The sequence below is a fragment of the Hemiscyllium ocellatum genome, chromosome 1, assembly GCF_020745735.1.
Source record: "Hemiscyllium ocellatum isolate sHemOce1 chromosome 1, sHemOce1.pat.X.cur, whole genome shotgun sequence".
Taxonomy (NCBI): Eukaryota; Metazoa; Chordata; class Chondrichthyes; order Orectolobiformes; family Hemiscylliidae; genus Hemiscyllium; species Hemiscyllium ocellatum.
Window position 1 is genome coordinate 78,047,684 of NC_083401.1, and position 13,827 is coordinate 78,061,510.

Below are 13,827 nucleotides of genomic sequence, written 5' to 3' on the forward strand. Positions count from 1 at the left end.
TACCTTCTAATTATAGGTTTCTCAGGGGCCTGTTTGGTCAAGTGTGGATATGATAGCCACCTTTTGGTCTAACTAGAAGAGTATCTTGTAGTAATCAAGATGTAATAATTATTAACATGTTAAAAGGATAGCAGGACTCATTCAACTTCCTTATTGACTCTCTTCCAGGCCTCATGATATCATTACAGTGGGTGGTGCTAATGGCGTTTAATCATTTTAACCCTTTCAGGCCCATATACAACTTAAAGAAACTTATTTTGTTCTCTGTTAAATCCTTTATACTTATCCCATTCTAAACTTCTCAACAATTGGAAAGTGTACTTCCCTATACTCTATTCAACCATTTCATACTTTAGTAAACTTCTATTACATTGCTTTGTAACCTGCATAATTTTGTTGAAAAATTATTCAATTCCTGCAGTCTTCCTTTATTTTTGTATTTCCTCATGCTCTGTAACATCTGGTATTATGTCTTGTATCTTCACTGAAGCTTCTAACAGTTCTATTTTGTGAAACTTAATAGCACACCAAATGTACTAAATGGGATTGCAATGTTATAAATTAGATCAGGATTGCCTTAAGCTTTTATACTCTATATCTTTTCTGATTCAATATCTAAAATTCCAAGTACTTATTTTGTAAATTTTTCAACACAAGGTGCTGCCTTTATTGTCTAGTACCTTTGTCCCAAATCCTCTGCTTGTCTCTCAAACAAGCCTGATTCCTATCAGATAATAATTACCATTGTTTCTTAAGCCAAATTTATCACCACACATTTAACTGATATTAAATTCTATCCGTAACATTTCTAGTCCATCCTCATCAATTACAGCTCCTTTTGGTCTTATTTTTAGTATTGTCAACAAACTTTAAAATCAATCCTTCTGGGTATATATTCATTCATTTACTTCAGAACAAAAATTACTTCACAAATATCTTTTCCAATAACTACTTCCAATGACTCTGCCCTTTACTCTTAGGGGAGTTAATCCTCGAGGAATTTTCACTTTCGCTGTTTGTGTGGCAATGTGTCAGATAGAATGAGCTCCACAACCAGCAGGTAATCTAACCAACCAGAAGGTGAACATTAAACCAATTTTTCAAGAGTTTTACTTCAATTCGCTTGGAGGCCTTGGTGGCTCGATGAAGTGTCCTGCTTCTAAGGGAGAAGCTCTGGCTGGCTGTCCCATTCGAGGGTGGCATGTGGCTCAGTGGTTAGCACTGCTGTCTGACACCATCAATGTCCCAGGTTCAATTCCAGCCTTGGGTGACTGTCTAGATGGACTTTGCATGGGTTTCCTCTGGGTGCTGTCACACAGTCCAAAGATGTGCAGACCAGGTGAATTGGCCATGCTAAATTGCCCATAGTGCACCATAATGCTAGATGCATTAGTCAGAGGGAAATGGGTCTGCATGGGTTACTCTTCGGAGGGTTGGTGTGGACTAGTTGGGCCGAAGGGCCTGTTTCCACACTGGAGAGAATCTTATTCGCCATGGCAGGATGTTCAGTTGTCTCTTAATCCTTCCGATACTTCCCCACTGGGGCAAGCAAAGGCATAAACAGCGTGCGAGTGAAGACAAAACAAACCTAGCATTATACAAACAGATACAGAGTACATATGGAGTTATCCATTTACTTCCATACCTCGGCGGTTTTACAATATGATTTATTTTTAATTATTTCATATCGCATTTCAGCTTGGATCCCTGCAAATCATAACCACACAATCTAAATTTAAATTTAATAAATGGAAAACAGAAAACTTGCATTATATTTCAAGCAACATGCTGTAATGTAAATAGAGTATTCTGGAAATACTGATCCGCAGAGAAAGGTCTTAACTTTTCAGGTTGGTAACTTTCATCAGAACTGAAAAGTTACATATACACCAGGTTTCATGCACGTTCGAAATAGGGAAAGGGAGGAAGAAAGAACAAAGAGCGGAAATCTTTCGAAAAGTCAATAAAGATTATGCTTCCACCATTGTTTCTGTTGGGGTGTAACACATCCTAAAGACATTCTGCATATTAAAAGTTATGACATTTGATTATTACAACATTTTAAATTTACACGCAGAAAACAGCTTTATTAACTCGGTCATCGACAGCGTTTGGTACATGATAGGTTCTGTGTTGGAGATTTCTGTTCAGCGGGTAAGACCAGTTGTTTCCCCCTCCCCGCCCCGGGAATGAATGAGATGATTGAGCGACACTGCAGCAGACTTTCCACGGTCGGTTCCAGTGTCCGGCCAACTTGTGCATGAGGAGAGGAGCTGGGGCAACCGCGAGGGAAGTTTGTCCATATAAGGAATGGGGCCGGACCTACGGGGAGCAGCGGCTCGCGCGCTCCTGCTGTTGCACATTTGAGTGAGAGGAAAAAAGAAACGGCCGAGTGTGGTGTCAATAGTGTGTGTGGCAGCCGGCAACACTGCCTGCCTCCCTCCCTACAGCCGGGGAGAGATGTTATTCACCACGCCGAGCTGAGCTGAGGTGTAATCCGCTTTACCGGCGGTGGTGAGGAGAGGAGGCGGAGCGGGGCCGGGCCGAGCCGAGGAGGATGTGAGTGCGGACCCGGGGCGGCTGCTGACTGACTGACTCTCCGTGTGTGTGTGTGAGATCGGTGTGGAGGGAGCTTGAGCTCCGCCCGGCTGTGACTCCTGGAGGGAGGGAGAAAGGAGGCCGCCGATTATCTCTCTTCCTCACCCCCCATTCCCCCCCCCCCGGGGGCAGAGAGGGAAGGACAGGGACGGGAGGCCCATGAACTGAGGCAGGACAAAATGGCGGCGGCGGGCACCGGGAGCCGGGCGGTGTTCACCGGGGACACCGGGACCGGGGGCCGCAGCAACAGCAGCAAGAGCTCGGAGCCGAGTGAAGAGCCCGCCTCGGCCCAGAAGCAGCTCGCCTTGTACAGGAAGCACCTCCGTAAAGTCAAGAGTGTCGACTTTGACGCCTCGGTGGAGAAGGAGCCGAGTCCGGAGCCGTGTGTGCCCCAGGCCGGAGCGGAGCAGCCCGCGCAATCCAGCGGAACTGCCGGGGCAGGAGGATATGCTTATGGGGGCTCGGCCGGGGCCATTCTTGTGGATATAGGCCCTCCGCTCAGGTAAGGAAGGCGCCGCCAGACAAACTTCACTTTGTTTGTTTGTAATAGTTTAACTGTAATGTGTAGAAGAGGAACGCAAGGGGAAAGGAGTGTTTAGAAGGTTCTGTTTTGGAGGGGATCTGGGCAGGAAAGGAGAGGTAAGTGAGGAGTTAGTGGCTGGGCTTGGTGCCACTATTCCCGCTGCTGGCAGACAGACATTGAGGCTGAATGTAAATAACCAGTGTCCTGTAGGTACATGCAACCGTAGCTGCACGTGATTTCCCCATTACAATAAAGGTTTTGGTGTTTTGCTGGAGATCCGTCTGCACAGACTGCCTTCCTCTGCAAGCCTAATTTCCTGGACAGATTTTGAATGTGTTGTCGGTTGTTGCACTGTCATATGATCCTGTTTGATCTTGGAAGGACCAACCTTTCTTATTTATCCTCTTTGGACGTGTATGTCCGTCCCGTTGAATAATGTTTCTTTGAAAGTTGACCACAGTGGTATACCTGAAGTAGACTTACCGTGGTATGTGTAGTCTAGGATTTTGTAGCATTTTTATGGTCTTATATTTTACGCCATTGTGAATGCTTTAAGGGGCAAGTGGATAATTTTAAGTTCTAGTATGGTGTGTTTCGTAAATTTTGATAATGGGACAACAGTTGCTTTTCCCCGTTCAACGAAACTTGTCCGCACTTGGCATTCAGGTTACAAGTTTTACTTTTCGCCTGTGAATTTAAGCAAAGTAATAGACTGTTCATAGCACGTGAACGAAGACACGCGTCTAGTCTTTCCTGATATTTTCGGGTTTCACGCATTAGGCGTGAATTTGCCAGCTCCAAGCACGGGAGTGCAGATTATATGACAGATTCCTCTCGCGTCTTGTGCATTTGAAATAAGATACTTTATTTTTAGGTGAAAGTTTTATGTACGAGTGGAGTAATGTTGTATTTATGTATTAAGTTTGTATGTTGTAATTAACCTACGCCGAGAAGGTGAGAATGTTAAATCAGCATTTTGTGGGGATATTAATTTTCTGAAGTGTTATTAGATCAGTTAAGTTTTTAAACCAGCAAATTCGAACGACTTTCATTTTGTGTGGCGTCTGAACTGGAAAGAAAACGGCTCTAGCTGTTTGTGAAGCATGACTGCCTGAAAAAAAAGGCGGTTGTGGGGGGCTATGCAGTATTTTACCAGCAGTGGGTTTAAGGAGGGTCCTAAAGAAAAGGTTATCGAGGGAATTGAAATATAAACTGTTCGTATACGTGGGTGCTACATTAGTTGAGATCGGTTAGCTCAGTTGGCCGGATGGCTCATTTCGCAATGCGGAGTTACGTTAACCGCACAGGCTCAGTTACTATTAAGTACCTTCCTTCTCAACCTCGCCCCTTTGCCTGAGTCGTAGTGACCCTCGGGTTAAACCATCACCAGACATCTCCCTTTGAGAACAATCTTATTGCCCCTTGGGACTTTGGCGACTTTACCTTTTTACATTAACAGTTGCAACACTTCGAAATTGTTTTTTATAATGTCGCCAGTTTTCAGGAAAATTCATAGCGAGAAAACGTAAACATTAGTCTTTTGAGGTTAACGTGAATTTGTAGAGGTGAAGTGTCATTTTATTTGTAATAGCCACAGTTGAGTAATTTACTGAGTCTTCTAGCAGTGAAGCAGTCGCTATCACTTGATAGATTAAAAAAAACTTTTAATGATGCAAGAATCTAAACACGTAATGGCCCTTGCATGTACTGTACATGGAGCGGTAAATTTGAATAGAATTTGCTTTGACTTGTTTTTCAGTGTTGGTTCCATTAAACTTTGCTTGTTATTGGCTTTTATCATTCCATAGCATGTTTTGAAAGTTTACATTTTGGGATTTTTTTTCCCTTTCCAATGTTGTCTTTGCTGGACGGTGAGAGAGAAAACTGTGGATTCTGAGGTGACTTGAGTATAAAAATTAACTTTATTTGATCTTTCGAAGTCTTTAAACTCTTGCAGAAATGTAAACGAACTTTTTGTTTTTCGAAAACAATGTTCTTGTTAGATGACCTGTATATAAGGAAATGGCATTTTAGTAACTCTTGTAGTATCTCCCTATAGCGAGGCTTTCACTGGCTCCATGAATTTGGGACTATTGTTCTATAGCATGTTTAACAATACTAATCTGATTTAAGTTGCTTTTGTTTCCCTGAGAATAGTGGTTCTATTATAAAACGAGTTTCCAAGCCTTTTTCCCATTACTAGACACTGAAAATAAGTTTGTTTTGTTACTTTTTTTTGGACTAATATCTGGTGTCATGATTACCAGCCACTGAGGCACTGTGCATTAGCGTAACCCCTACAGAGAACATTAAATGACAGGTTCCAGTCGAAAAGTTTAATTAACTTGTATTTTGCTCTGAGACCGAGCTGTACTCCAGCTACCAAATTTGGGCTGAATTAACTGACCCAAAACATTGTTCTGTCAGCTGTTTGTCTTAAAGTCAGAAATAATTTCAATTCTGCTGAGCTGCTCATTTTTTTATTAATGTTGCTGCCAATTTGATTTATGGTGCTTACATTATATTTGATCCTCAATGACGCCAATGATTAGTACAGTGCATAACTTATATTAAAGCTTCGTTTTTACATTGCCATGCTACAGATTGAAGCACATGGTTCCTGGTTATGATCGGACGGCAGCAGTCGGTATTTGACCTGCGAGGCAAATAGTGCCTACTCTGAACTGGCAATAGCAATTTGTCAAATTTTTACAAAACGTGAAAAGTTCTATAGGTCGCCATACCACAGTGCCAATAAGTAAAAATTAAGAGTTTACCTCAAATCAATTTCAATTCGGAGAACGTCGATTTTTTTTTCTAAAAGCAAAAACGCTGGAAGCTGCCGATGAAAAGACCTCCACACCTGCAGGCTGTCAAGACTGCCCCTCTGGCGCAAGGTCGGTACACCAAGAGACTACTCTTCCAGGCTGGAATGCAAGGCCTCCACGCTGGGACTGGACGAGATCATCCCGTTTGGCCGCTGGAATCTTGGATGACTTTCACGCCGGGACAAAAGCGCCGAACCTGTAGACTCCCGTCAAGCTGAGACCGTCACTCCGGGATGAGGCCAGCACAACAGAAGAACGCCATGCTAGGCCTAAACCGCCACGCCAGACTGGAAGCCGTAAGTTCGCTAGGACCAGGCCGGGAGAAGACTCCTTCCCCCGAGGAAATTACAAAAGGTAAAAAAAAACGGAGTGAGCAGACTAGCTCCAGGCTTCTGGGCTGAAAGAACCCACAAGCTGCACCGCCGCACCACCACCATCTTGCTTCAACTGGCATCAATACCTTCCCCGTCACCATTGATCAAAATACTGATGTTAATCTACTAATGGGAACTGCAGGCAAATTGACTGACATACAACTTTTTATGTCCTGATTGAGAATCCCCGAAGCAAGTGGTTAATGAGATTGTCAACTGCAGAATGGGATCAATCTGTTCACTAGTTCAACATTTTTAAAAAAAGGTTCCAAGTTGAGGGAAAAGGTAAACAGGATAGATCCTCTGCCACTGTTGATTTAAAAAAAATTGAAAATGTTACAGATGCCATATTTATACTTAAGGGTATACAAGACATGTCAGTGGAATCTGTCCTCAACTGGTTAAGTGCTGTTTTATTCTTGTGGATTCTGTGCTGTACCCTCCCAAAGTCATGTTTTAGCCTCCAAATCAGAACATTGATCTCATGTTCATGAATACTCAAAAGTTTAAGGCCATGTACAACTAAAGCAGTACTTTATTTTTGAGATGTAAAGATTGTGCAGTTTATCAGCCCACTGCCAGTTATATTATCTGCCATCATTGATATTTTGGGGTTACAATTGAGCAAAAGAACTGAAGTAATTACCCATATATTTACAAGAGCAGGTCAGAGGCTGGAAACTTTGCAGTGAGGAACTTGCCTCCTGACTGCCTAAAACAATCCACATGACATGCAAGTCAGAAGGGTGATGGAGTAATCTTCTTTTACTTGGATGTCGCTACTTGTAGCAACCCTTAAGGACAAAAGTGTCAGTTTGATACTCCTTCCACCATTGCACCTTTGCAGTAATATAATACTATATACAAAATGCTTTGTAGAAATTCATTTTAATGTACCCTCAATAACATCATCCAAACCTGCACCCCCAAATGCCTTGGGCTACATTAACATGGGACCACTGCAAAAAGAGTTGCTATCCAAGATCTCCATAATCCTGACTTGCACTTATCACTGTTCCTTCACTGCTACTGGATAAAATTCTGGAACGCTCCCTGCCTGCTCTGTAGATATATAATATGGGCTGGGTGCTGGCAGATGGGGCTAGATTGGGTTGGGATATCTGGTCGGCATGGACGGGTTGGACCGAAGGGTCTGTTTCCATGCTGTACATTTTCTATTACTCTGCTTCAGTGGTTCAAGTAGGCAGCTCACCACCATGTTCTTGAGGTATCAGGATAGTTGCAGATACGGGCCTTGCCGATTGTACCATGAAAAAAAAAGAAAATGATTTGGGCAAGCTTTTTAAAGCATTCAAATTTTGGGGAACAGGGTTTGCAGGGGCATTATCTGCGTTACAACTGGATCTACAGTAAATGTTCAGATAGTCTTTGACACAATTAAATTTGATTTGATTTTAGTCAAGTATAACCTATAGTTAGTCCTGTACTCTGGTTCAGGGTTTTATTGTGTCAGTTGAACTGGCAAAAGTTTTTTGATTTTATTTTAAAATAAACTAATTTAATTGGTATTTGTAACCACCTCACTCAACACACAGTATAGAGCTCATACTAAATATGGTGCAATTTTAATATACTTATTTATTATTCCTGGTTGTGGTGGAAGATTGGCATTGCTGTGCCAGTCTTATGGCATTTTTATGGCAACATGTTCAATTGATTAACTTCAAAGTAAGTAAGTTCCTATTTTTACACTATGTAATGGAGTTTAGTATCAATGAGGCTGGGAAAGGATGTGTACAAAATCGGTGGAGATTTGTTTTTGAACTGTGTAGGCCTATTCTGTCTACAAGAGACTATTTACAAACTATGGTGAGTTTGGCTATGATTTACCACAAACCTCCACATTTACTGCGTAATTTCTGTGGCATGAAATACATTGTTCGTTTTTTTAAAAAATCAGAGTTGCTGGAGGAAATGATTCAGCAGTAACCTTGAGATAAACTTTACCTTCATACTCGGTGCAAGATTAGAGCTTCTAGATTTATTGTCTTCTAACTGAGGTAAATGGAAAATAATTTACAAAACCTTCTTTTCCCAAAGCTAATATAGGAATTCAAGCGCATAGCTTTTATTATGGTATTTAGTTCTGGAGGAAAACCAGGAGCATTCGAGAAACTTAATATTATTTTGTTTAAAGTTTTCTTTTTCATGAAAATTAGGGTAGGGAACACAACTGCGTTTTACACTTGCTTCATAAATGGGATCTAAAATATTATTTCTGTTCTCAGAGGATTTATTGAATGTTAATGTTTATAGGGTCTGTTTTACCTGTTGTGTATTGAATATTGAAAGATGCAATCCATGGTCAATTTGACAATCATTTTGTGTTTCATGTCCTATGCAGTCAAGGAATGAGGTGGATTTCGATAACTTAGCAAGAGAAATCCAGTGGGAAACAAGATGTTTCTGTGTCTTGTTGAAATTTGTGTGTAGTTCTATTTTAACTTGTTGGCTATATGATTTTGGGAGCGAGAACGTTCCTAATGTTTGGAAGTTTTTATACTTGTCATCTAGTCAGACTTTTTTTTCCTGGGGTATCCCCTCTGCTGTAATTATTTTTATGTACAGGATTCCCAAGTTCCTCATTCATTTCTTTGTGGTTTAAGAAATAATTTCCAAAACTTTATCATAATTTCTGAAATGGTAATAGCTTTTTCCTGAATACGGTTGCATTTTAAAGCTACCCCTTTCTTGCTTCCCTTGTTTACTTTATTTGCCTCACTTGCTGTATCATCTTATTCTCATTCTTACTTGATGTAGCCTTAGTTCTGCTCTGCACACTCCTACCACTAGTTGTCAAGCCATCATTTTCATGCACAGATCACATGCACAATATAGTCCAGTTGAGAAGATTACATGCCACTCTTTGAAGTATGATCAAACTGCACTGACACGTAGGTGAAATTCTATATTGAACCTAGGAGTAGAAGGGTGAGTGTGTTGGCAGAAGAGGGACACTTATATATTTTAATAGTGGAGTAAAACACGAGATAAATCTGATTTTTTTTTTGCCACTTGTTCCAGCATATTACAAAAATTAAATCAGTTATTCATACTGTTAGAACAATCTGAGCATTTTGACAGAGGAGTGCAGCTATTGAACGGTTGCAGAATAAATAAAACATGATTTTCTTCAATGAAAGAAATACTGAACAATTTGGTTTTCAATGGACCAATTTAGTGTTATAATATTTTGTCTTCTCCCACAGCCTTTTCTTGTCATAATGGCGAGTTCAGGGTTGGGATTCCTTGTGGATACAGTCATCCATAGTATTTTGCAAAAAAGGGGCAAATCAGTAACATCAATAGGTTTAAAAAGAGTTGCTGGAAAAACTCCGGTCTAGCTGCATCCATGGAGAGAAAGCAAAGGTAACGCTTCAGATCCAATGACACTGGGCCCACAACGTTAGCTTTACTTTCTCTCCACAGATGCTGCCAGACCTGATTTTTTTTTTCTTTTTCTGTAGCAGGTTTTTTTTTGTTTCTGATTTCCAGCACCTGCACTCCTTGTTTTAAAACATTAATTGATTGTTTTAACACACTGGCAGTACAGTCAATTCTAAACTTGTTTTTAAACTGATAATCTCAATGTCTTAAAGTGTAAAAGAGCACTCATTAACTGAGACTTGGTGTAATATTTAGGGTCAAATGTAATTTTGGTTTTCATTTCGGGGAAATTGACAGTATATTTCCAACTGTATAAGATATTAAAGTCCAAACACTTCAATTTCTAGAGCCTTAACACTTCACCTCTGGATTCCACCCCACCCCAGTGGCTAATATAAAAGTGTGTAAATATAATGCCAGTAAGAGTGTTCAGGTTTTACTTAAAATATGGATGACTCCCCTATAGACCCAGAATCAAAGTTAGGCTCCTGAAGTCAACTTGAAAGAAGGGCAATATGAAACCCAATTTGGACCAGTGAAACGGATATCTTTTCAAATGTTTTTGTCAGTTAAGTATAACAGAATTAAAAACTGACAACATAATTAAGTGAAGAGAATGTCTTTTTGGCATGCTCCAATATTCTACCCTGCACGAAAACCAGTACTAAATATTGTGGGATACATTTATATCACTGGTTCAAGAGACCTTGAGACAAGAAGTTGGAAGAATAAATAGTAAAACTATATGCTACTTTTAATGTATCAATTGTATTTGGTAATCAGTCTTTATACTTTGTGGTTGCATCAGTGATACATCTCCATACTTAAAATATTTTGAACTGGACAAAAAATAAAATGTTCTAAAAAGTGAAAACTTGTTTCATCACGAAGACCTACACTCAATGAAAAAAATCCTGTTACGTAGTAAACACCATGTATGGTTTCATCAATTTACTACTGAACATAATTCTCCAGCACAGGCAGTTAGATTTCCTAGTTTTTCTTAGGATCACTTCTACTCTTCTCCTCCAATGAGACCATATTTTTAGATTAGATTAGATTACTTAGTGTGGAAACAGGCCCTTCGGCCCAACAAGTCCACACCGACCCGCCGAAGCGCAACCCACCCATACCCCTACATATACCCCTTACCTAACACTACAGGCAATTTAGCATGGCCAATTCACCTGGCCCGCACATCTTTGGACTGTGGGAGGAAACCGGAGCACACGGAGGAAACCCATGCAGACACGGGGAGAACGTGCAAACTCCACACAGTCAGTCGCCTGAGGCGAGAATTGAACCCAGGTCCCTTATAAAAGGTCTGGACAATGCCTTCTGCTAATGGTCGTAAGTACAAAGTGCAAATTAGGGACGTGACAAAAAAAAGTGCTCTATTCTTGGTTGTGCCGTGAGTTTTTGATTTGGACTCAATCAAAACAATCTTTTTCATTGGCTGGAATTGGATTTTTATATTGCCTTTCCTTTGTTTTCCAAATTTGAGTAGAGGAGATGCTTTTTCTTCTGGGTCTGCAAATATACATTTGTACTTATGAAATTGAATTGGATTTAGCAATATCGATGACAAATTTTGGCTTGTTTCACACAGATCCTACCTTTTTGACTTTTTTTAAAAAAAAGATTTAACAGCATGCGTGCATTTTGCTAAGTGTTCCTAGCTCTAGTCAAACCACAAGATTTGCTTCATGCAGTTTAGCTGCGCTCTCTGTCTGTGTCTCTCTTTCTCTGTGTGTGTGTGTGTGTGTGTGTGTGTCTGTGTGTGTCTCTCGCTCGCTCTCTCTCGCGCTCTCTCTCTGTCTCGCTCGATCGCTCGCTCTGTATGAATAGCGATAATAATAGAAATGCCGTGTTTCAACCGGTGACTTTTTTTTCCCCCTTAATGAAAAGGGCATCTTGCATGTTATGGCGTGCTGGCATTCAACTATATGGGCCGTTATTTGTAAAACGCAGCCTGATCTTTGCTAGGAAATTAACTGTGATTGCTGCTATTCTAAATAGCATCCCAGTAAATACAGGCAACCAGACTTTGCTTCTGGAAACTCAAGGCTGCAAAGGAATGGGAGAATCAGACCCAGTGGCACCACAAAGATATTTGAATGTCTGTTTTAACTGTAGGATTATCATTTAGATGTTTCTGTAGTCTGTTGTCCTTTGGCCCTGTCTGAAAAAAAGATTTATTAGGCTGATCAACCTGGTTTGATTTTGCCACACATTTCTCATCTGCTCTAAGCATGATGCTTAAGCAAAGCAAGCAATCATGATCAAAGTTTTCAACAATGCAGTAGCAATGAAAACTTCAACACCTACGCATCTATAATCTGTACTAAGAAGCTATAAACAGTCAAATATTCCAGCTGTAACTAGCCTTCAAAGGAACTTGTACATTTCAAGATTTGATCTGGAGATAGCTACATTGGATTGCTCTTGAGCCATCTCTGGTAAATGATAACTACTCTTGAGAATGACACTCATACTTCTAGATATGTCTTCAGTTCTATTTTCTGCCTTGCATCTGGCTTGTGGTGCAGTTTAGCTAGCCCTTATTTTAAAACAAAGTCTGTCAGAAAAATAGAGTTTCTGCAGAAAACATTTTCTAATTTTGATGTCTGAATGATGTATAAAATGTAAGTGTTGACAGAACCTCATAATACTCAAGCTCACCTCAAACGTACTTTAAGCAATTCAATAAATTTTCATTGGTTCACTAACATCCTTTTTTAAGAGAAGGAAATCTGCCATCCTTGCATGACCCCATAAGAGAGTGATTGGCTTAACCATCTTTGAGCAATAAGTCCACGCCTACCCAGAATAAAAATCAAACTAAAATAAAAATGGGTTCAATTCCAGCCTCTGGTGTGTCTGTGGGGGTTTCCTCCGGGTGCTATGGTTTCCTCCTACAATCCAAAGATGTGCAGGTTAGGTGAATTGGCCATGCCAAATTGCCCTTAGTGTTCAGAGGTGTGTAAGTCAGGTGCATTAATCAGGGGTAAATGTCGATAATAGGGTAGGGGAATAAGTTTGGGAGGGATATTCTTCGGAGGGTCAGTGTGGACGTGTTGGGCCAAAGGGCCTGTTTCCACACTGTAGGATTCTTAAAAAGAGAACTATTGCTCCAAATCCTGCACCAGAATTTCAGTAATGGGTTATTTTAATACTTATGTCTCTTTTGCTGGCCATTCCATCAAGGGCTGAATGGTCTGTACAGTTCTAATGAAACAAGAGACTGGTTACAAGGTGATCTGATACTTTGGGCTATGTTGTAGAGTCATCCAGGGAGCAGGCAAGTTTAATCCTGTCTCATTGCTCATTTATCAGTTCTAATCATCAACCTGGTGGTAAAGAAGTCGCTAGATGGATGACTGACCATAACATGATAGAATACCTCTTTAGTTTGAAGTGAATCTAAGACTGAAAAGAGAGTCTGAAGATACAGCTAGCTTGTGAACTGGAAAACTGCAAGACCATTAAAATGTAGGAGCAGATGTAGACCATTCAGCCGGTCTAGTCTGTGCCATACAGAGATCATTGGCAATCTGATAACCCTCAAGTCTGCTTTCCTGCCCTGTCCCCATAGGTTTTGATACCCATACTGATTTAAAAATCTGTCTATTCTTAGCCTTGAATATATTTAATGGCCTCAGGAATTTTTTCTAAGTTTCAGTCTTAAATGTGAGACTCCTTTTATTGTGAGATTGTGTACTCTCTGCTCTGCTCTGAAATGCATTCATGAGGGAGACAACCTTTTCAGTATTACCCTGTCAAGTCTCCTAAGAATCTTTGTATGGGTTTCAGTAAGGTTGCATCTCATTCTTCATTCCAATAAGTACAGCCCCAATTCACTCAAACTCTCATGAGTCTCTCCATTTAGCCCCTGCTCACCTCTCCCTCACCTTTTTTGATGGCTTGTATTAATGAGCTTTGCACATAATTGGAAACATGGGTGATTTACTGATGGTTAATGGATGGGATACAAAACCATGGGTGGTTTAGTGATGAGGAAAAAAATGTTGTGTAGGGGCACTTCTGAATATTTTTTTAAAAATATGTCTGTCCACACCAGGTATCAACCCAGTGA

The 13,827-nt window shown here is 40.6% G+C and overlaps 1 protein-coding gene across 2 annotated transcripts in view; it reads left to right on the forward strand.

Annotated features, from left to right (window-relative positions):
* The first annotated feature begins 2,295 nt into the window (after positions 1-2,295).
* map3k1 (mitogen-activated protein kinase kinase kinase 1, E3 ubiquitin protein ligase) overlaps positions 2,296-13,827 on the forward strand; it is a 126,367-nt gene continuing 114,835 nt past the window's right edge. Inside the window, exon 1 of one of the 2 annotated variants that reach the window (XM_060823370.1) lies at positions 2,296-3,100. In XM_060823370.1, coding sequence (XP_060679353.1) covers positions 2,778-3,100 — 323 coding nt within the window. In that variant the 5' untranslated portion in view covers positions 2,296-2,777. Of the gene's footprint in view, positions 3,101-3,476; positions 3,609-13,827 lie in introns of those variants that run through there. The other variant, XM_060823395.1, reaches the window with a different exon arrangement.